General features: G+C 43.4%; 1 protein-coding gene across 2 annotated transcripts in view; it reads left to right on the top strand.

Annotated features, from left to right (window-relative positions):
* Positions 1-24,372, top strand: part of SNX18 (sorting nexin 18) — a 29,338-nt gene extending 4,966 nt beyond the window's left edge. The window contains exon 2 of one of the 2 annotated variants that reach the window (XM_004023198.5): positions 21,702-24,372. In XM_004023198.5, the coding sequence (XP_004023247.3) occupies positions 21,702-21,955 (254 nt within the window). In that variant the 3' untranslated portion in view covers positions 21,956-24,372. Of the gene's footprint in view, positions 1-10,231; positions 17,875-21,701 lie in introns of those variants that run through there. The other variant, XM_042233790.2, reaches the window with a different exon arrangement.

The raw sequence follows: 24,372 nt of genomic DNA, 5'->3' as shown, positions 1-24,372 counted from the left end.
CATGGGTTTCTCGCAAATCGATGGTCTTTTCACATACTTCCAGATAGTTTTCTTTTCTCTTTATTATCACCTGGCATCCCCTCTCTATATGGACTTAAGGGATAAAAAGTAGGCAGGGAAACAGGTCCTGCTAGATCTTTCTCTACAGAACATCCTGGGTACCCAACCATTGAATACTTGTCCATCGGGAGGAAGTCCACCGGCTTTGCTGCCTGCCTTCATGGCCCGTACAGAGAACCCAGCTGGGTTCTAGATGGACATTTGAGGCTCATAAGGAACCATCTCCAGAAAGAGGGTGGAAAACGTAAATACCCTGCAGTGTGGTCACCTGGGGTTTACTGACCATGCTTAGTACTGAAACCACTTACGCTTAATAATGGTTTTAGTATAAGTGCTTTCTGCAAAAATGAAGAGAGCCTTGTGTTTCCTTCGGTGAAAAGGGAATGTTAGAATTCTGATTTTTGTTTTAAAAAAAGCTACTGATGAAGTCTTAGATAAACAGACCTATTTTGGTTCATGGAGTTCAGTATAGGAAGAAGGCAGTTTTCTGTAGTCTGAGGTACAGTAGATGGAATTCAGAACCTGTTTGAATTTTATTCATATTTTGCTTTGTTGTCACAGGAGCCCCTTAAATTCTTTGTTCATGGACGGTTCACTGATTGCTGATAACCAGCCTACACAGGTCTTTCAGTGAGCTTTGTAACCCTGTGCTCTTGATTTTCTTTTCTTGAAATGGCAGCCTCTTGTCCCCTTCCTCTTAATCGTCCCTGCCTGCTATATGCTTTTATAATGCCAGTGTTAGTGAGCTTGGTGTGGTGTGTAGAATATATTTCACTATCAGTTTCTTAGCATATTCAATTCTGTTTCCAAAGATACGATTAATCTCTGGTATTTAATGAAGCTTAATCTGGAAGGCAGCGAGGGATGGTGGTTTAAAAGCTTTGGGCTTATCTCTTGGGGAATTCTGTGAAAGGGAAAAACTGTAATGTTAGATGATGAGAAATGTTGGTTTCATCTTTGTTTATGAATCTGGACTAGATAGCCAGAGGCAGTGACTTAAAGGGAAACTGTATTCCAGAGAAAAGGTATAAAATCATGTAAAAGTGATGGGTTAGTATAGTCTGAGTATGTGAAGTGGGGATGCAAAACCAGACAAATAAACAGGCAGTCCTGTTTTCTGTGCTTGTAAATTAAACACGCAGGGTCTACTTCACTGCCATCTGTAAATGGTCCAGACGGAGCTTTCTTTTCAACAAAAAACAACCCCAGGACCTCAGGAATGGTACACCAGTAGTGAGCCTGTCAGTCTTGTGGGTAGAATTTCATCATTGTGCTTCCTGTCAGCACAGGGAGGGTTGGTCTTCTGTCCCTCAGACATTAATTAAAGATAGCCAGAGTCCCGGCAGGGCACTCGAGGTGAGACTGGGCCACTGCGAGCCCTTCGCTCTCTGCTCCCCATTCTCCTGTGTCTAAACATAGCCCTGAGAAGGTGGTGCCAGAAGTACAGAGAAGAGGTCTATTAAGCGGGCTGTTTACAAGCTCATCCTTACTTTGAAACCTCTGGGCTAGCAACTGAGGTCATTCACCTTTTTTGCTTTAGTCTCATCTTTAACTGTACCATTCCTCTTCCCCCATCCACTCCCAGCTATTTTTTAAGGAGACTTCAGTTCCAGCCTTACGATTTGGCCCAATCTGTATTTTCTTAGTGGAGACAAGGTTGCCTTTGGGGTTTTTGTTATAGATGACTGAATCCCTTGGTTAAAGCATCAGTGTGACTGGCCACCGAATGTCTTGGTCACAGTCTAGGTGGGGACACTGCTCACATCACCTTGTCATTGGTTTCTCTGACTTCTTTTTTGAGCCCTGAAGCCCTCTACAGAATCGTATCAGGAAGTCTGGTCTGTTAGGCCGGTCGCTGTAGAGCCCAGAGGTGGCAGGGACCCGAACTTCCACTCACGGTCTTCTGAGGAATCCTGGGCTCAGCTGGACTGTCTGTCCTCTTGAAGTGTCATATGCACAGGCTCCTATCTGGTCATTTTTGAATTTTCAAAGACCATGTGGAACCCAAACAACCCTTACCAACACAACACTTTTCTTAAACAGATTCCTTCTTTTCAGGCTAAATACTCTGCTGTCTCTTGAAGTGTTTTTTAAAACTAAAGTTTCATATCAAATTAGATTTAATTTGCTATCTATTTATGATGATCACACACACACATACAAATAGCACACTAATGCTTAGCTCTGTTTAGAGAGACTGTGCCCAGAAGACCTGAACTGTTCTTCATCCAGTGTTTACAGAGCACAGACTCGATTTGTGTCTGCTAAAGGGATGGACAGGACTCTGATCCTCATGGAGGTTTTTATTGTTGCAGTGGAGGTGCAGAGAAAGTCCCATCACGGAGTCTCTTGACTGGTGGCAGGGAAGCTGTGCGTCAGGGTGCTGAGAGTCCCCGGGGCTACACAGAGCAGATGGGGTTGGTCTGGGTCTGATGAGGGGCTGAGTCGGCTCTAGAGCCCCACAGCAGAGTCCGGTCACCACGGGCCAGCCCGACATCTGGGTGACCAGATATGAGGGGATCCTTGGGCCGCTGTTTTAACCTCTTTGAGCCCCATTTTCTCCCTGACAGAGGGAACACTTCCTCGTAAGGTCATCATGAGGACCAAATGTTATGGTTCTTAGTAGTTGCTCACTAAGCAATTGATTTTGCAAAGTATAAAGGTACTTTTAAGATGGGAGATACTCTCTCTTAAAAGACAATTCCAGAGATCTATCATCCCTTCAGGCGGCCTTTTACCACCAGAATTGCAGACAAAGTATAAAACCCCATCGAGTCATGGGTACAATAGTTGCGTGCTGTATTTTAATGCAGCTGTTGTTTTGCACAGCAGGGAAAATGGTGACAGAGGAATAATCCTTGGTGTAATTGGAGTCCCCAGTTTGCTGTTGTTCACATTAAGGGTTTATGTAAATTGTCTCTTGTCAGCCTCTCTCTTCCTCCAAATTACTGTGTCCTTGCACAAGTGCTGGCGTTTCTGAGCTTCAGTTCTATCACCTGAAACTATGAGGTTCATGGTTTCCTAGATATCGTTTTGTTGGTTAACCCTTTTAATAGCATCATTCCTGCATTGAAAATAAAATATTCCAAAAAAAAAAAAAAGAAAATAAAATATTCCAAAGTATATAGTGAACATTTTGACCTTGTTTCAGGCTTAGTTTCAAGAGCATTCTATTTGTTTATGTGACTCTGTAATCTAGGGGCATGAAAATCCTTTATCGGTTGGCATGAAAGAAAAGTCACGCACATTTAGTTCAGATCAGCAAACACACATCCAGGGCTTCCCCTGCCAGGTGTTGCAAATGTGAAAGTGATGACTCCCTGGCCTCCTGCCTGTGATGAGAGCTCCCAGGTGTTCCGACGCCAAGGCGTGCTGGGTGGCTGGAGCAGCTTCCCTCTGACCCAGATGAGGGTGTAATTAATAGGGCCACCAAAGAGAGAAGGTGTGATCGGCTGTTTTCCCTCCTGTAAGTTGTAGTCACCTTGAGTTCTAAATACTGTCTCCTCTTCAGACGTAGAGCCAGTCTTGTATTGTTGATCTTGATTTGTAGCTCGGTTAAACTTCATGGTTGAACGAATTTTAGTCCACATTTCATTTCTTCTCCCTTTCCTTGGAACTCTGTATCTCTCACTGTGATGTGACTTTTTTCTTCTGATAAAGAAGTTTGATTTGTTATTTAGCAGGTAGGGAGACACTGGTTGGGGAGGGGAGCTTAACATCATTCAGTTTATTCATGAGATCTCTGAAAGCTAAACCTGATTTTAGTCAACAAATTTCTAAGTGCCCATCATACATCAGACACTAGTAAAGATGCTAGGGTTGTACCAGAAGTCAAAGCAAAGATCACCACCCTTGTAGAGTTTGCATTCTAGCAGGGTGGAGACACAAAGAAAAACACACACTGAGTAATGTGTGTCCAAGTTTGGTATGTGTTCAGTTCAGTCACTCAGTCGTGTCCGACTCTTTGCGACCCCATGGACTGCAGCATGCCAGGCTTCTCTCTCCTCACCATCACCCAAAAGCTTGCTCAGACTCATGTCTATCGAGTCAGTGATGCCATCCAGCCATCTCATCTTCTGTCATCCCCTTTTCCTCCTGCCTTCAATCTTTCTCAGCATCAAGGTCTTTTCCAGTGAGTTGCTCTTCACATCAGGTGGCCAAAGTACTAGAGCTTCAGCTTCACCATCAGTCCTTCCAGTGAATAGTCACAATTGATTTCTTTTAGGATTCACTGGTTTGATCTCCTTGCTGTCCAAGGGACTCTTGGGGAACCGCACCTAAACCCACACCAGCCTCTCTGGGTCACCCCTCACGATCCAGGCCGGTCCCCGCCTCCAGAGTGCAGTGGGAAAAACACCTCCGTCAGAAAGAATCTGGCAACCGGGACCCAGGTGTGCCCACCACCTGCCTCAATGCCACAGCCTGGGCCTGTCCCCACCTCCATAGCAGGTCACTGGGGGACCTTGGGGCCGAGGGGGAATGAACGCTCCTAAGGGTGGCACAGAAGTAGGCCAGACCGCCAAGCCACAGGCGCTCTGGGCGCAGAAGACCCTCTCCCTGCCCACCGCGGTGGCCTGGCCCAGGTAAGGCTGGGCCAGTTGGTCTCTGCAGCCGGAGGGGCACAGGGCGGTGCTGGTTGACCTGATCAGGTGACCCCGGAGCTTGAGTCTGGAGCGCGGTTATAGTCACCTGCCTCATGGTATATGTTGGGGGAAAATAAAAGTGGAACAGAACAGGTGAGCTTGCGGAGGCAGGAGGCAGAATGAGGCACGTATTTAAAAGCACGATCATCGAGGCCTTGTTGAGAAGATGAGATTTAAGGAGGTGAGGGCGTTAACCAAACAGGTATGGGGGGAGAGTTCTTCAGGCAAGAGATACAGCTAGAGTAAAGGTGCTAGTGTGGGTGTGTGCTGGGCCTGCCGAGGGACGGCAGGGAGACCGGGCGATGGGTGCTAAGAGAGTCTGAGTGGGAGGTGAGGTCCCAGAAGGTTCGACTTACAGGGCTTCATAGGTCATTGTCAGGATTTGGAGTGAAAGCCCTAGTTTGTCGGGAGCCATTACAGGTTTTGAAGGAAGGAGTGATATACCAGTAGGCCTTTTAATAGACTTACTCCAGTTGCTGTGCTGAGAAGAGAATGGGCAGGGATGAGGCAGGGTGGGGAGGTCAAAGGTAAGAGCTGCTGCTGCTGCCGCCGCCAAGTCGCTTCAGTCGTGTCCGACTCTGTGCAACCCCATAGACGGCAGCCCACCAGGCTCCCCCGTCCCCAGGGTTCTCCAGGCAAGAACACTGGAGTGGGTTGCCATTTCCTTCTCCAATGTGTGAAAGTGAAAAGTGAAAGGGAAGTCACTCAGTTGTGTCCGACTCTTAGCGACCTCACGGACTACAGCCTACCAGGCTCCTCCGTCCATGGGATTTTCCAGACAAGAGTACTGGAGTGGGGTGCCATTGCCTTCTCCAAAGGTAAGAGCTAGGGGCCAGTAAATCTGATAATGTGGCTGAGAGATGATGAGACAATGAGGTTTCACTCTAGACTGATTTTAAAGATGGGACCAGCAGGTTTTCCTAAAGGAACGGATGTGGCACCTGAGAGGAAGAGGAGACCTCAGAGTGAGTCTGGTTTGGGCTTCACCAGTGCTAAGAGTGGAGTTTCCATCAAGTGAGATGAGGAAGGCTGTGAGTGACACAGGGGTGCGGATGGGCTATTAGGACTTGAGTGTAATCCTGGAGGGTGGACAGCCTCCTGCATTCTGTTCCACATCCCCTCCACCCAGCGCATTCACAGTCAAGCCCCAGGTCAAGTTCCTGTCCTTGGAGTATTCCAGCCCTTTTCTAAGTCGTCTTTGCTGATAGAATGCTGACTGGTGTGCCAGAGACTGTATGTTGCTTGGTTAGTGTGCAGGGATCGTGTTTTTATGTTCCTCAAGTATAAAATTCCACTATTTCATACATGCATAGTAAGTACTTGATGAATGCTTGTTGAATTAATGAAGTAGGCACTCCAGAGTACTTCTTGGTTAATTTTGAAATAGATTTCTTCTGTGAATTATAGAATGTTTTTGTTTTTCTATTTATATGATGATGGAAACAGGATTTAAAAGCGTACAGGAAATAAAGATAGGATCTGGATGTGTTTTGTGGGTGAAGTCACGAACACGTGAGCAGTTTAAGTCTTAGACTTAAGTATCTACGAAATGACTTTCCAAAATTCATTGGAGTTGGGAGGAGGAGAGGAAGTTTGAAAATGCTTCATTTTATGTGCTAGAAAAATTATGTACCTCATGATTAAACTTTATATTGATTCTTGGTGTTTAAACTCGTGTATCGTATGTTTTTCTCCTCTTTGATAAGCTTTCGTGATACTACTCTTTCCCTGGGGTCCCTTTTGCTTAATTCAAAACATGTGAATTAGAGCATGTGTGTTCAGGGTGTTGAGTGACTTGGATACACAAAGCGCTGGGTGTGGGTGTTGAGCAGGAGGTGCCTGCCCTCAGGGAAAATGCAGTTCCATGAGGGAGGGAGAGTGTGTGTACAGAAAACTGAAATCAGAGGTGGATGTAACTTAGTGCCTGTGTAATAATAGTGTGTGAGAGTCCAGGGTTGTGTTAGAGGTTTGAGTGGTACCATTGGTTTTCCCTTTGAAAGATAGTTGTATTTTGCCTTTTGGAGGAACATTGATGGACAGTGCATGGTTAATCCTGGAATGCTTTAGGATAGGTTTGATAAGCATATAAGAGCTAATACGCTCCATGCCCAGAGCTTAGGTCACTGAGGGAGGCTGACAGGTGAGTTAGCTGTCACAATGCAGTGTGACCCATACAGGCATGCTAGCACATGCCGTGGTGTGAAGTAGGAAGAGGAGATGTGGTTACTTATGCAGAGTTCAAGGGTGGCTCCTTCCTGTCTCAGTCGAAGAACAGTTTTGAAAAGCAGTTGGGAGTTTGCCTGGTGGGCAGCGCAGGGAAGGGCATTCTGGGCAGAGGGAACCATAAGTACAAAAATCAGGGACTAAACCCGGCTTCCTCCCACATCAGCCTTGGCATGGTTGCAGCTGGACATAGGGCCCCTTCCGGATGCACTGAATCTGAAAGACGGGAACACGTAGCCTAGACACTGGTGTTCTTAAGAAAGGTCCTTGTGATTTTGATGCTGGAGGTGATGGAGGGAGCCTCACAGAAGATTAACAGGGGTATTGATGTGCTCGGTTCTGCAGTCCTGGTGACAGGTGTGAAAGGTGGCTTGGGGTGGGGCAAGATGGGAAGTTCCTGCAATAATTCAGGCAAGACGTGGTGAAACACTAAACTGAGAAAATGTCTTTGGGGGTGGGGAAGAGGAGACAGAAGGAGGTGTTGGCCAACAGGAGTGGGGGAAGGGGGAGGGAGAATAAAATGCGCTGCACACTGAGCCTGTGGAGCTGCCAGCAAAGATGCTAGACCATGCAGTGGGGTCTGCAGCCAACAAGTCAAACCCACCCAGGTGCCTGTTCATTTATAGCGCTTGAGCTTAAGGGTGTTTTATATGTGTGTATATATATATATATATATATATATATATATGTATATTTTTTTAGGCCTCAATTTTGCCTCAACTTGCAAAGCATCAAATATTTACTGTCTGACCCTTAAAGAAAATGTTTGCTGACCCTCCACTTGGAGGTCAGGCAGGTTAGAGAGTTGATGTCTGTGTGGCTGTTGCTACCTTTTTTGAGTACTTACTGTGTGAGCAGCAGTATTCCGGGCAGTCACATCCATTGCATCTAATTCTCTTCAGGGGTGGGTGTGACAGCAGAGTGGTCGTGAGCCTGGACCTCAACCATATGGGGCTGAGTTCCCACCAGCAGCTTCGCTCAGCCTCAATGTCTTTGTGTGACACCTGGAATAACCATTTTCTATGGCAAATATGTCTCTAAGCATTAATGATTAGCTGTTGAATTAGTTTGCCAGGACTGCTGTAACAAATTAACCACAAACTGGGTGGCTTAAGAAAAGTATAAGTTTATTCTCTCCCAGTTCCAGAGTCTAGAAGTCTGACATGAAGACGTGGGCAGCGCCACTCCCCTCCAAAGGCTGGAGGGGAGCACCCTTCCAGCTTCTGGTGGTTGCCGGCATTCCTTGTGGTTCCTGGCATGTGGACCCATGGCTCCAGTCTCTGCCTCCGTCTTTACCTGGCAGTCTCCCTGTGTGCTCATCTCCTCTTCTTTTAAGGATACTACCACATTGGATTTAGGGCCCATTCTTCCAGTATGTCCTTGTGCTTGCATGCTCGGTCACTCAGTCATGTCCAACTCTTTGCAACCCCATGGACTGTAGCCCGCCAAACTCCTCTATCCATGGGATTTCCCAGGCAAGCTTACTGGAGTGGGGTGCCATTTCTTCCCCCAGGGATCTTTGACCAAACCTACGTCTCTTGCATTGGCAGGCGGGTTCTTTACCATTGAGCTACCTGGGAAGCCCAATCCAGTATAGCCTCACCCAAACTAATTATGTGGGCAAAGACTCTGTTTCCAAATAAGATCACAGTTCCAGTTCCAGGTGGATGTGAAGGAGATGCTGTTCAATCCAGTATAGCTATTTAACTCCCCAACTGGGTGCCAGGTGAGGCTCAAAGAAGTTGAGTGATTTCACACAGCTAATAAGGAGACCTAGGATTTGAGTTCACTTTTAGCCTGACCTGAGATCAGTACTCTTTATGCTACAATAGGTAGGATGCCTGCTAGAAAATTGTTTTATCCTATAGGCAGTCAGCAGCCACTAAAGGTTTGAAACTGAAGAGTGGCTTCTGAATTGTGATAAAAGTAGCAAATGTACATTGAGGGTTTTTGTGTGCCAGGCATGGTGCTTTGCACTGGATTATATCTATTTAAACCTCATGGAAGATTTTGAGGTAAATTCTCTCATTATCCCCAGTTTGCAGGCAGGAAGGCTGTGAGCCATAGAACCTAACAGTGAGCTCTTGGCATGCGTCCCCCGAGTGCAACCTGGTTCCCAGGAAGCTGCTCCTGTTGGCTGAGTACAGACCTGCAGAGGCTTGTTAGTAGACCAGGCTCAAGGCGGGCTTTGAAAGAGCAGGTGAACTGAAGACACCTGTCAGGGAGAGTGGAAGACTGGCGAGGGTGGCTCTCTTGAATCTAGAGTTATTGTTTAGTTGCTAAGTCATGTCCAACTCTTTTGTGACCCCGTGGACTCTAGCCTGCCAGGCTATCCTGTCCATGGGATTTCCCAGGCAAGAATACTGGAATGGGTTGCCGTTTCCTCCTCTGGGGGGTCTTTCCGACCCAGGGGTCCAACCCACGTACGTCTCTTGCATCTCCTGCATTGCAGACAGATGCTTTGCCACTGAGACACCAGGGAAGCTTGAGTCTAGAGTTACCTTTGAAGTTTTAAGTTTGAGTGACAGAAAGTAGTGATGCCAAGAATAGAAATAGGTAGGTTTAAGAAAAGAAAGATTAGAGGGAAATAGAAGGAATGGGGCTGAAGGGATCCTTAGAAAATCCCATTTTCTGGACTTTTTATTATATTTCGTTATATTGACGTTTGTGATTTTCACAAAAGCCCACCTATTGCCTGCAGTGAGAAATCTCTATAAATGCTAGTAAATGTCAGCATGGGTAATCTATAAGTTTTCATGTTTTTTGAGTTATATTTTATGTCTGTTTTAAAATACTGTATTTCTATTTGTAGGTTGTTTTGACTTCAGATGTTTATTTATGATTGGTTCAGGAAGCCTAGATGTGGCCAGAGTAGAGACTCAGCCAGTGGAAACCTGGTCCCCGCCATTGGCAGAAAGCAGGGACACCCCAGGGCCAAGAGTGTTCTTAAGTTTAGAACTGTTGATTTAGGAATCATCCCCAAAGTGTAGTGATTGTAAAATGATGTGAAGTGCCGGTCATAATGCCCACAGCAAACACCACTGAGGGGAGGCATTAATGCTGGGCTGCTCACCACTTAGTACCCACCAGAACTTAGGTAGCTGCTGGTAATGCTGGGGTTTACAATTACATTTCTAAAGTTAAAAACTAGATATTATTTGGGAAGAATACTTGAAAGAAAGAAAAAGATCCTTTGAAAGTATTGTTCTAACTGTGGTAGTAACTGCAGCCCTCTCAGAAGCAGTCCTGCGAATCACGGGTCTGGCTTTGGATGTGTGCCTCACGTGTCTGTTTCTTTTCTACAGGGCCGGTGCCGCCTCACTCTGTTCTTCCCCCATGGAGTGGGGCCTTTCGGCGTAGCTGCTTCTATTAGGTTTATGTTAGTCTGTGTGCATGTGTGCTCACTCGTGTCTGACTCTTTTGCGACTCCAGGGGCGATAGCCCACCAGGCTTCTCTGTCCATGGGATTCTCCAGGCAAGAATACTGGAGTGGGTTGCCATTTCCTTCTCCAGGGAGCTTCCCAATCCAGGGATTGCACCTGCATCTCCTGCATTGGCAGGCGAATTCTTTACTACTGTGCCACCTCTTAGCTTGGGCCTCCCTTTATCATCCTAGAAATAAAGAAACTTAAGGTTTTACCTTTGGTTAAAGGTAGTTTCCAAAGTCCATTTTAGTCTTAGCTATAGGTATGTTTTGTTGTATATCAAAGGTCATTTAAATCCAAAGTACTTGCAGCTTGCAAATATCCCTGCTGCTGCTGCTGCTGCTGCTGCTAAGTTGCTTCAGTTGTGTCCGACTCTGTGATCCCATAGACGGCAGCCACCAGGTTCCCCCATCCCTGGCATTCTCCAGGCAAGAACACTGGAGTGGGTTGCCATTTCCTTCTCCAGTGCATGAAAGTGAAAAGTAAAAGTGAAGTCGCTCAGTCGTGTCCGATTCTTAGCGACCCCATGGATTGCAGCCTACCAGGCTCCTCCGTCCATGGGATTTTCCAGGCAAGAGTACTGGAGTGGGGTGTCATTGCCTTGCCGCTTTATTTGTACAGACCAATATCCATGCGTGTATATCAGGAAACAAAAGGATTAGGAATTAGGAATTATCCACTCTGCACCTCAGGCATCAAGTGTATTCTCTGAATTTTAACCACACTATGGATTCTGTTTTATAGCATTTGTTGTTTTATTCGAGTTTTATTGTATGTTCATGATTATTAAGAATATTCCTTCTACCTTATTTTATTATGATTCTGTGGGTAGAAAACCTTTAAGAAAGAAAATGATACATGTTTTTATTATCCTCAGATTTTGGTCTTTATCTCGATTTGCTTGGCCGTAGGCACATCAACATTTTCACCATTGTATCCAGAGTCTTCTGAAATAAAAACACTATTTTTACAATATTCTCTTGAATCTATCATCCTAGTATCTTTATCATGTATTTAATACTTAATATAAGCTGAAACACAGGAACCTTTATTATATATAACATTTCTTAGCTGTGAACAGAACAACCTATGTTACAAATGAGCCATAAGAGATATAATCACGTGATTTCCGTCTTCATTTCTGAAACAAGGTGAGCTGTATGGATATATGTACATAATGAGTAGAAGTAATCCAATGTTTTAAGATCTGGTGTACTCCAGTGAATGTTTTCATTCTTACTAAATGTCATCCTGCCTGTACACTTCTGGTGATTGCTGAATGGAGCTAAAAGAGCTGCTTAATTAGGAAATAATAAGACTTTTACCAGAACAAACAGCTTCTTATTGTTTCTTCAGGACCAAAACGTAGAAGCCTGAGTTCTTTAAGTGATTTTTTCATCATCAAGCAATCAGGTCTTTGTTGTTATTGTTGTTATTTTATTTTTTTTTGTAATTTATTATTCTGGTCCTGCCCCTCTCTCTTCTTTTTGAATGACTCAAAAGTTCTCATTGTGAATTGAAAGTGAATTTTAAATTACTTGTATCTTTGAATTTTGATAGTTCTTGGCTCTAGGGACATTTTGTCCCTTCAAAAAGTTGCTCTCACTGATGAGTTCAGTGGTACAATTGCACCCTCTCAAGTTTATTTACGTGGTCCAAATCTGGAGCCCACTTAGTCAGACTTGATGCAGGAATAAATAGAATTGTGAGGGCCTGGAGGCGGTTCATGCATGCCTGCTGGGTTGCTCAGTCGTGTCCTACTCTTTGCGACCCCATAGACTGTAGCCCTCCAGGCTCCTCTGTCAATGGGATTTCCTAGGCAAGAATACTGGAGTGGGTTGCCCTTTCTTTCTCCATGGAGGTGGTTCATGGGTTGCTTATCCCAACATGAGGCCTCTGGAGGCTTGGTGTGGTGTGGTGTGGTGTGGTGCCCTGTGTTCTGAGCCTGGTCCGTGGGGCTTTGAGATCTCAGGCAGGAGGCAGCTCCAGTTGGGCAGGTACAGGGAACTGCGTGGGTTAGGAAGCAGACCCAGATTCACACGTAGCTGACACCTTGTAAAGTTATTTGCCTTGCCTAAGCCTCTTGTCCACCTCTGAAAATGAGTCATCCTTGCTTTTCTTTCCAGGTTAAAGATTAAAAAAAAACTAGACATGCGGGGTATAGACCACAGCTTTGCATAGAGCAGGTGCTCACATGGGACTGTTTTGCCTGGATGCATGGCCATCCTATCCTGCTCCTTTTATGTAGATGTCAGTCTTTGTTTTTGGAGCTATTTTACTAATAAAAAAAAATCAAAAAGTAAATATTGGAGCAGAAAGAGGGGAAGGAGGAGTCAACAAGTGGGTGGATAGAAACTAAAAGGAGGGAGGAAAGTGGAGGGGGAAAGAGTTACTGGGGAGTTAGCAGGGACCCAGGGGGGTGGGTACCAGTGATGAGAGGATGAGAGCAAAATAGGCCACGTTGGCCAAATTAGCATTTTCTTTCAACATTTTACAAGTACCAGGGAATGAAGAAAAACAGGTCTAGTTCACCCAGCTTCTGTACAGCTGTCCCTGTGCCCTTCAGCCTGTCTCCTGTTCTGTGCCTCACTGCCTGGGTTTTCTGGGGCAGGGTCCCAGGAAGACAAAATCTTGCTAATGTTCTTGGCACATTCATGATTTCAAAATTAAATGAAGTGCTTACTTTTTTCTTCTAATTCTTCTTTTTTAAAAGGAAGAAAATGTAGCCTTTGGATCCCTGTTGCTTAGTGACTGAACCTTTTGTATAATTGGTCCGAGGAGGGACAAAGCACACGAGAATAAGAGATTTGGTTAAGGAAAGGAAGGCAAAGTTCAGGTGCAGAAACTAGTGGGTTGGGAGCTTCTGAAGCAGCCAGCAAGCCTAGGGGGTAGGGTGGGGGCCTGAGAAGGTGAAGGTGGAGGAGAGGGCCTTACCCGGAGAAACTGAAGGGAGGCCAGATAACTTCAACTGAGTTGAGAGCCTCCCTGGTTAAAATGTCTGAGGCACTGCAGTATGTGAGTGGGTTGGTTTTTTTTTTTTTTTTTTGCCTCTTTCTGGTTTTGCTGGGTCAGAAGTTGCCAGGGCAGTGCTTTCTTTCTGCAAATCAGAAGGAGATGATACAGCAGAGTTTAGTGTAGTGTAACTGTATTTGCTAATGTGCTTTATAGTTCAGCTCACGGAACCGATCAAAACTGACAAATGTAACATGGAATGATCAAATCTCTGAAAACAAGGTTGAGCAGCTGTCGTTGCCTGAGGGCAGCAGAGAGCCGGCTGGTTGACTGTCCCTAACTGTCGTCCTGTTCTCTCCTGCCCTGGCATCACTGTTCGCTCTCTAGGGCTCAGACATCCCTTCCAGAGCAAGGCAGTCTCTGGCCAAGCCTGAAATCCTACCGCATTTTCTGCATGTATGTGTATTACTTTTTAAATTGCAAGGGAAAAAATAAACATTATATTTTTAAAAAGAAAACTGGGTATATTTTCCAAACACATTTCCCTAAGCGATTGCTCTCAAAATTTAAAGAAGTGGAAGACTGTTCCTGACTGTTGGCTATTCTTCACAAGTTCTCATTGACTAGATGATACCAGAGCGTCAGTGTTCTCATTCTGCTGCTGCTAAGTCACTTCAGTCGTGTCCGACTCTGTGCGACCCCATAGACGGCAGCCCACCAGGCTCCGCCATCCCTGGGATTCTCCAGGCAAGAACACTGGAGTGGGTTGCCATTTTCAAAAACAAAATGGCAATGAAATGCTTCCTGAACAGTTTTACTAATGTACATAATTTAATGGCATGCTGTGTGAATAATGTGATGCTTTTGAAAATGGTGCTGACTTCCTGGATTGTAATTAATCTATGAATTTGAGCCCTTTAAGGTTATAATAATAATGAACTTAGTCATGTGATTGGATTCTTTTATGTGTCATTATTTTGTGTTCCCCACAAGCATGCGTAACATCATTCCTCTAAAATTGAGTGCATGTGGGTTATGAATTAGGATGCTCCTTCTGGCCTGAGCATGCTTTAAAATTATGCTCACATTGGTAAAATACCAGAACATGGGAGGAGACGAGTGGGAGTGAAGTTAGGACATGCGTTCTGCTGGGTTTGGTGATGGGGAAGTGGGCAAAACGCCTTTCTCTGAGCCTGGGTAATTTCAATAAGTATCAAAATGAACAGTTAGGAATTTTGCATGTACAGAGTCAGCTAAGACTGCCAAAAAAGTCTGGGTCCTAAAGCAAGGTTGAAATACTGGTTTAGTTTTCCTTTTATGACTCCAAATGTAGAAAGGGAAGGACCCTTTTCAACAGAGTGGAGCAGAGGCCCTGACTGGAATGTTAAGTGGAAAGTGGCAGGGCTGGCAGGCAGGTAGGAAGGGTGAGTTCTTTGCCAGGAATTAGCTGTGGGACTTTGGACAAGTCAGAGCCTCTTGCTAGAGAGACTGAAAAAAACTACCAAAACCTCATCTAACCTTTATAACCTTATAGCTCATTGAAAAAAAAAATCAGAGACCCAACTCTGCCTTTCTTACCAAGGACTCAGTTCTCCCAGCTTCCCCAGTGGTACCTTGCCAAGGTGGAGTGGTGGATGAGGAGGAAGTTGTCATGGTCCTGCTCCTGCTCCATCCCTTGGAATAAAGGTTTAGGGTGATCAGTTCCTGAGTGAACTTTATATCCTGTGGAAATCCTTTAATACTTTGTCCAACTATTTTAATAGTTAGATTGAGTGCTCAGCTGCACGTCCCTTCTCAGCCTGGAAGCCTTTTTAGCAGGGTGACTCTGTATTATGAAAAGACTCTTTGCGGCCCATGGACTATAGCCCGCCAGGCTCCTCTGTGCATGAAGTTTTCCAGGCAAGAATACTGGAGTGGGTTGTCATGCCTTTCTCTAGGGGATCTTCCCGGACCCAGGGATCAAACGCGAATCTCTTATGCCTCCTGCACTGGCAGGCCGGAGGCATACCACCAGCACCACCTGGGAAGCGCATCTCTGTACTCTCTTTTCTGCCTCCCCGCCACAGAGATTCCCTGAGGAAGAAACACCTGAAATGTGTCCAGCTCAGCCCAGTGTCCTGCATGGGAGCTAGATTGCTTTTGCCTGTTGGGGAGCACAGTCATGGGTGTGATGGAAATACATTGCCCACTTTCATGATACCTTTTCCTGTACTTCTAATAAATACCCTTTAAGAATTTATTTTTAGTTGTATAACTTGGGGAGGCTGCACCATTTTACATGTGTTACCTTCTTGTTATTTTGTCTTGTTATTACCTTAATGAAGAAGGTGTTCATTGTTCTGTAATTTCAGCCTCTTCTTGTTTAATGTCAGAATTTAATAATTGCCTCTATTTTCTTTTCTTGATAAAATCTTATTTTGTCCATATATAGCCCCATATGTTTGTCCTGTTTGTCTTTTAGCCCGAGAAATAATTTTGCAGTTATATACTTGTGTTCCTACTCTGAATTGTGTTTCTCTCTGATCCCTCCTATTTTTAATTTTTTTTCACTTTAAAACAGTTGCTGTGCCCATGAGTATTATGGGTCTTTTGTTTAGTCCAGAAGCAACCACTTTTCACCTTAGGCTTTATTTTATTATTTCTCCCCCTTATTGTTTGATTTTCCTTACTGTTACAAAAGCAGGGTGACAGTGTGATGTTTGTGACAGAAGAGGCCTGGTAGGGGTTAGATTCCTCCTAAATCAGCCACTATCAAAGTACAGCTTTTGGGGGAGGGGAGTTTGGGGGACAATGGATACAGGTATATGTATGACTGAACTCCTTCCCTGTTCACCTGAAATTATCACAACATTGTTAATCTGCTCTTCCCCAAAACAAAGTTAAAAAAAAAAACAGGTTTTGAAAACCTTTGCCTGTTTTTGTATTGACGGCATGATAAAAGTATGTGTTCCTGTTGGTCTTTAGATTCTGGGCCATGTTTCTAGCTTTTATTTACACTCCTCTTGGGTTTGGTACAGCTGAGAGAATACTTAAAATATGCTGTAATGTTTGTTACAACTCTGCAGCTGGTTACATTGTACCTCTGCAACTGATTCGTAGGCTACAAGTTAATATTTTAAGCTATCCTGGAAGTAGCAAGTCTGTAGGGATTTAACCCTGCCCCTAATAGTTTTCTTTCTCCAACACTTCACTCTTTAGAAGCTACACCTGATTGAAAATGTGGCTATCTCTGCCTTGTGATGTTTAATATTTTAGATTTGGAAGTATGGGAAGCATAGATGTGTGTACAGATAATTCCCAGTTTGAGAATTGGCAAATAAACTGCAAGAATACACCATCTGTGACAAAACGTAAGTCCTAGTTCAAATAGTGAAACTATTTTACTTATATCTAATGGATGTTTGTAATATCATTTCTACTGGAAAAGTATGTTCCCACTTTGACCTTGAGAGAAGCCAGAGTTTAGAAGGGCAGTGGGTAGAAGTGGGGTAGAGGAGAGCTTCGGGGAAACTCCAGAAAGTAGTTCTGTTCATCAATTCCCCAGTGGTTTTTCCTTTTTTCTGTATACTCTCAGACAGTAAACTAATTAACTTCCATAATTAGCTTATTGAATGATTTGACTTTATCTTTCTCATAAGAAAACACACTAAACCCTTAGTATTTGTTAAAAATGTATGGGGAAAACTAATCAGAGGCTTGTGAGGTGAATATTTAAACACAGAATGGTTTTCTTCTTGAAGGAAATGAGTTTTTAACTGTCAATATTGTTTTGACTTACTTAAGATAACTTTTGAGGGGGCTTGGGGTTCAAGGTCTTTGGGTTGTCATCCTGAAATGTAACAGCGATGCTTAAAGAACAGGATTGCTGTCAACTTGGGAACTCTTTCGATTTTTCAAAAAGTATATTGCTGTCAGGCCTGTTTTTTGTTAATCATCTTTCTTCAGAAGGTGGGTCTGGAGGGAAACCAGTTTAACTACCTTTTAGTTAAAAGACATTGTGGTTTTAAAATCTGCTCCAAATTCATGGGTCCAGTTTTGTGAAGACATAATCTTCCTTGATGACACCATGTACTCCCTCTTCTCCCAGCGTGTATGTTTATGGAATGCTGTTCAGTACCTTCATTTTCTATCTGGTGTAGGTCTTTAATGGTTTCAGGAATGTAAATCTTGTCACCTCAAAAAATAATTCGAGTCCCTAAAACAGGAACCATGTCTCTTTCTGATAAACATATTTCACCTATTTCCTTGCTCCTTGCAATCCTGATGCGTTACGCTAATAGATTTGAATTGTATTAAGTGCCTTAAACCAAAATTCCAAGTGAAATTGCCCTTTGGGTACTTTTCTTCAGTGGTTTGTTCTGTTCTTCCTATTTTGCAAAATAATTTTTGGCTGGGCTATCCAGCTGCACCAGAGCAAACAAAGGCAAAGCCCATCCAGGGATTGTATGTTACTATTTTTGGTGATAGTTCTTGGCTTATATAATTTTCCAAGAGAATCTAAGTCAGTGAGAAGGGGGCAGGTGGAGGGAAGACAAAACCCCCCACCCCCCCATGTAAGTTTGAGTTTAAAATTTCAAAATAATGAAATATGTGCTGCCTTTTCGATTTTTTTTTGTAGCACCCTAATTGTATGCTTCAAAGATAAGAAAGTCAGACATCTTATGCATATTTTTTAGAAGGCTCTACAGGCACAATTAATGAATTGAATGAGGTTACTAAGATTCCAGAGGGAACTTTTCAACACCTATATGGTTTATTTTACATATTCACAAGGTCTCCTGATGTGCATGTCAGAATAAAAGCGGGGGACCAGCAAGGAAGGCGAAAAGAGAGAAGGGGAGGCCAGGAGCTCCTGCCCTTGTCCCCAGCACCCTGCTTGCCAACCCACTGTGCCTTTTTGCCTCTTCAGTCTCCAGTTTCTTTCCTGAATATTTGTGGTGTTTGCTTTGAAGTCTGCACTCAGATCCCATCTCTCCTGCCTCTTACTGGGTTACTGCTAACTTCGGGGCTCAAAGAATGTGGGTGGCTTTCTCAGTTTCCTTGTTGTAAAACAGCAGTAATGTCTGTAGCAGAGTTGCAGCAGGGTTAGACTTGGTACACAGAAAGTGCCTCACATATATGACTGTTTTAGGCAGCTCCCTTTTACTGTTACCTCCGCTTATTCCTGCCCCCAACCCTGGCACCCTTTGTCCTCAGCACTGCCTGGCACAGAGCAGGTCCTCCAAGCATTTTCCCTTGTGACACGATTACATTATCTTGGAAGAAGCCATAGTCTGTTCCCGTGCAGAATTCCGTGCTTTGCAGCGCTGTTTCACTTCATGTCATGGCTGTGTGCTGGTCCTCAGTGTGCTTTCTCATGGTGTCTTCCTTGAGAGTTCCGGAGGCTGGGGACTTGAACACTTGGTGTGAGCCCCGCCATGTGCATCCCCCTTGCCAGCTCTGTGCTGTCCTTGTGTGTGTTAAGTTGCTTCAGTCGTGTCCAACTCTTTGCAACCCCACAGACTGTACCTGCCAGGCTCCCCTGTCCATGAGGATTCTCCAGACAAGAATGGAGTAGGTTGCCATGCCCTCCTCCGGGGGATCTTCCCCTCCCAGGGATCTAACTCATGTCTTCTGCAGCTTCTGCACGGCAGGTGGATTCTTGACTGCTGAGCCACTGGGGAAGCCAGGCCCTCCACAAATGTTGGTAAATGAGCTGAGATTATTGCCTCGGAAACCCAACTGTTCAGAGCTCTGTGTTATTTACAAAATAAATTCATAGCTGGGAGAAAAGTGAGTCTTCAATTCACAGCTCTTTTTTAGTATGTACGCTCAGAAAGCTTGAAGGTGACAAACGCCCAAAGCTGTTTAGGCCTTGGGGAGATTTAGTGTTTGTACTGTGTCCAGGAGTTTTGAAAATGTATTCTGATGTGATTCAGGTTGTGAAAACGTCAGGCTTGTTCATTTGTAAATTGGTTTTTACGGATGCACGTCTGCAGATCTGTGTCATAGAATGTTGTTTCTGAGAAGGTGGTGATCTCATCTGGAGGCGGATGAGCTGCAGGTTCATTGACCTTGGCACTGCTCAGGGCCAGGTTTCTGAGTTCCTCTGCACTGGACTCCAGTGACTGGAGCAAGTGACACTCGCAGCATATTCCCGGTGCCCCGCTGCCTCACGGCTGCCCAGGGATCTGTGCAGGGCAGGGCGTCAGTGCCTGTCCTCCATGCTCAATAGCCGGCACCTCGGCCCTGAATCACAGGAAATCAGGTCGCCTGAGACTCTGCTCTCTTGATGCCTTGTTTGGGCTTCCCAGGTGGCGCGGTGGTAAAGAATCTACTTGCCAAGCAGGATACACAGGTTCCTTCCCTGGATCAGAAAGATCTCCTGAGGAAGGAAATGGCAACCCACTCCAATATTCTTGCCTGGGAAATCTCATGGACAGAGGAGCCTGGCGAGCTACAATCCACAGGGTTGCAAAAAGAGAGTCGGACACGACTTAGCAACTAAACAGTAACAGCAAGCTCTCTCTCAACCATTTTCAACGTAAATTTAATAGTTTCATATTCTCAGTCATCTTTTAGGTAATTTTTTCTTTTTTAGTTTGCTGTCTCATGCTTTCCTAGTTTATTCAACTTCAATTTTTATATATAAATGATGACACTTGTACAAATATAATCAATATAAGTTCGCTATAAGAAATTATTCTTTTCTGTCTCTAAGGAAGAGGAGCATTCTCTGTTTAGTGTAGACCACAGGCAGGCAGGTTGCATTGCTTCTTGAGGCTTGTCTGCTGTGGGGGAAGTGTTAACAGGGCCACATTTTCAAGGTGATGGCTACTTAGGGGATTGGGTAGGGGTCTTCCTGTAGCCCTGTTAACATGGACAACATCTCCACTGTGTGGTTACGGGACAAGCAGGATATTCTGTCTGCTCTAGGGCTCTCCCGCTTTTCAGGTTAAGGTCTTCCTTAGAATAGATAAATGAAAATATACAAACATACATACATTTATATCTGTAACATTTGTTGTTGATGAGTTTTAATTTCTCAGGTCTTGGAGTTGTGCAAAAAAACACAAAAGTGTTTAAGGATTTTATTTAATAGTAGGTTTACTCTATTTTGTAGATTTGAAGAAATTTAGATACAGGGCTTTTCCCCTGTATATTTCACCATTGGCTAAAACAACATTTCCACAACAAAGTTGCTCAGCTTCCCCACTGCCTTCTAAACAGGCTACCTTTCCCTCCACTTAGCATCATCACATCCTCAGACCAGCAAGCCTGGTGTCCCAAGTGTTTCTCTCGTCTTTCATCATGGTTCAGTAGAATGGATGCATGTGGGGTCAGGAATCTGGATTCTTGAGCTGGCTGTGCTCAAGTGATTTGAACTTTATCATCACTCATTTTTAAGAACACATGACTAGTCTTTATTTTTCCTACCTCCTATGCATCCTCAGGCTTTTGTGCTTTTTTAATGACTGTGCTTCTAGGGGAAGATCTACCCTCATGTGGCACTTGCCACAGAAACCATCCTCTCCACCCCACCCCACCCCCAACCCCTTGGGCCCTGCATCCTCTGGTGATGTTTCTTGGCCACAGGCTATGACACCTCTGGCTTCATTCCCAGGTCACCATTAGGGCAAACTCAACACTCACTGTTCTTTACAGCCTGTAAAGAGAAGGAGGCTATGTTTACTGCACAGGGCCATTATGCTACAGGTATGGATCTCCTGGTAGAATGTGGAGTCAGAATCAGGCATGCATGCAGTATGCTCCACTTTAGAGATGACCTTCTTAATATATTTGTATATAGTGGTGTTGGTGGCTCAGATGGTAAAAAAAAATCTTAACTGCAATGTGGGAGACCCAGTTTTGATGGCTGGGTTGGAAAGATCCCCTGGAGAAGTGAATGGCTACCCACTCCAGTGTTCATGACTGGAGAATTCCATGGACAGAGGAGCCTAGCAGGCTAGTCCATGGGGTTGCCAAGAGTCGGATGTGACTGAGCGACTAACACACACACATACAGAGTGGTGTTACACTTTGTCCCTTAAGAATGTTAAAATTACAGAGTTTCTTGGTTTGTCTTTAGGAAAAATTCCTTGCAGTTTTTTGTCTGTAGCATATAGTATCTCTGCTTTTGGAAGAGATGAAACATACTATTTGGTCAATGGCAAAGGCTTGTTTTGATAAGTGAATTTGTAGCAGTGGAGGTATTTTCAGAAACTTTACCAGATTTCTTCTGTTTTAATAAATAATTATTGTCACCCCTTTAAATGCCGGAGGGCTTCAAAATAGTTCAGGCAAGTATTTATAATGCCCAACATTCTGTTTACTATGTAGCTGTAACACTGGGATACATATGTATTTTTTATTTTTTTATATGTATTTTTTAATTAAAATTTTTTTTTTTAAACTATAGGAGCTCTTACCAAAGTAAAGGAGAGTAGGCGACACGTGGAAGAAGGGAAGATGGAAGTCCAAAAGGCTGATGGCATTCAGGATCGCTGTAACACTATTTCTTTTGCTACTTTGGCTGAAATTCACCACTTCCATCAAATTCGAGTAAGAGACTTTAAATCACAAATGCAGCATTTCTTACAACAACAAATAATATTTTTCCAAAAAGTGACGCAGAAGTTGGAAGAGGCTCTTCACAAATATGATAGTGTTTAATGACTGGACGTTGGATTGTGGACTTTTTTTTTCAGTTCAAGGATAATTTCTACAGCAGAATACAAACTGCTATCAAAGAACTATTGCCAACTATCAGCAGTGGCACAAGGATGGTTTTGTGTTCAACTGAAACTGGGCTGAATATATAATTATGTAGGAAAGAAGCAGTTAATATGTTTATATAACAGAAACAGTACCACACATTGTAACTAAATTATACTCTGTATGCCTACACTACCATTGTAACTTTTGGAATAATGAGTATACTATTTGCCTTATTGCTTTTTGAAGTATGGGTATTTTAGTGCATACTTTGTAGACCTCAAAACCCATGAAGGGTCTCAAAGAAGCTGGCTGGTTAAAAGCCTGCTGTGGATGCCTTTTTACTCTCATAGATTGGGATTACCTAAATTCAGCCTATTCTCTGTTTACAAACTCCAACTAGAGCAGCTATGCGACTTTGTGCCTTTAGACTCTTGGTTTTTCATTTCTCCACCCCCTACCCCCTTTTTAAAGCAACCACAACTTTTCTGATGGAAAGAGTGAAAGGCCAGTGCACATAATGACGAACTGCTGGGAACCTCCTGTTGGCACTGGGGGCAGGGTGGGAGGATCAGCTGTCACCAGTTTGCCCAGCGAGTTTTGTCCCCTGATAGATGCTGGCGAGCACAGAGGAGGGAGCCTCAAGTTCACCTTCAGATAGGGTGTCTGTTAGGGAAGAAAATGGTGCCACTCTGCTCCCTTAGATGCTGCAGTAGCCTAGTCTCTTCACTCAAGTGTCCTGGAAACTTGACGTGGAGATTTAATCAAACATGTCTTACAACCCGGAGAAGGGGTCTAATCTGTTGGGGACATGAGCACAGAATCAGTGACAATACACACTCGGTTTTAATTCTTACGAGAGTTTTCTTTTCTTTTTTTCCTTTTTTAGCTTGAAATTTTTCTTTTAATATTCAGTGTGTGTGTGTGTGTGTGTGTGTGTGTGTGTGTGTTTTAATGGATCTACACTGTTAACTGATTGAGACTCCACTGTGATTCACTTGTTTACTTAATCAAAAACTTTTCAGGGATGTCTATAAAATTCAGTGTTATACGTGATGAAAAGTAATGTTGGTTGATCTAATGAGGGACCAGAAATAATTTCTACTATTCCAAATGCTGATGGAAAAAAGTAAATTTTTTTTTTTAAGTATTGATAAGCCCCAAGGACATTTAACCTTAAAAATTACTTTAAGTGTATTCTTTTATTACTATAAGGGAAATACAAATGGCTGATAAATACCAAAAATATTCAAAAGCAGCTTAATCTAAAAAGCACAAAGAGATTTTGGTTTGAAATACCAGAATCTCAATGTTTTTATAGTTGGTGAGCTCAATAATGTGATTCTTGAGTTTACAGATTTTAAAACTGTCACTGAAAGGTTAAAGTGTCTACTGTTTTTAATGAAGTCAAACTTATGCTGCCTCAGAAATCCCTGGGTATTCAAGTGGTAACATAGAAGTAAAGAGGTCAGTTTGGAATGTTGGTGAGTCACATTGATTAAAAGAAAATGGTCAATTTGCATATAGTCATACAAAGTGAAGGTTATTGAAATGATTTCTCAATAGCACATTTACTCTATGAAGTAATCTCACATGGGTTGAATTTTTAAGATCAGATTTGATCAAAACTTTATACCTTAGGTAACTTAGAGCCAGATTTAACATCATGTGGCTTTGTCTCTACTACCGACATGTGGAACTGTAACCAAATATATTGTTCTCTAAAAAAATAACTTTCTCCTGTTGATTGCAAGATACAGTTCTATAAATGAAACCCATATATATATATATATATGTTAATTTTATTGCAGAAGTTTAGAGATGATAATGATAGCATTTAATTTAAGTTTGAGTCTGTATTGGACAAATAAGCACTATGCTTTTCAAATGATTGGAAAATCATTTTTATTTGCCTCCTTTTTTTGACAGTGGTTTGATTTTTTGTTTGTTTAAGTAAAAATCACTAAACTTGTGCAATGGTAGCATGGAAATTATCTGAGGTGTCTTGTATGATTGTGCTTTGGCCAGGGTGGACATAGTTCAAATTGTAAGAGCTAAAGATTAAAGAGCAAGAAGGTATAGGTTCATGCTGCCTATTTAGAAGAGAACTTTCATTCTTCAGAGCTACATAACATGATAATGCCACTGATTCATAAGGGGTTTAAATTAATTCTAAGGGGTAGGACACCAGAATCATTAGCGTTCATTTTCATCTAAGATCTTTCTCTCTCTAACGTTCTTGGTCCTATTGAAACATTTCAGTATACAAAAATACTGCGATGTTAATACCCAAGAGAAAAGCCATCGTAATGTGTATGCTGGTCATTATGATCAGTATGGTACAATTTTTAAAAAATAAACTATCATGCCCTTCA

This window comes from Ovis aries, chromosome 16 (assembly GCF_016772045.2).
Source record: "Ovis aries strain OAR_USU_Benz2616 breed Rambouillet chromosome 16, ARS-UI_Ramb_v3.0, whole genome shotgun sequence".
In the NCBI taxonomy this organism is placed as follows: domain Eukaryota; kingdom Metazoa; phylum Chordata; class Mammalia; order Artiodactyla; family Bovidae; genus Ovis; species Ovis aries.
The sequence above is the reverse complement of the archived record's forward strand: the minus strand, read 5'-3'. Positions and strand labels throughout refer to the sequence as shown.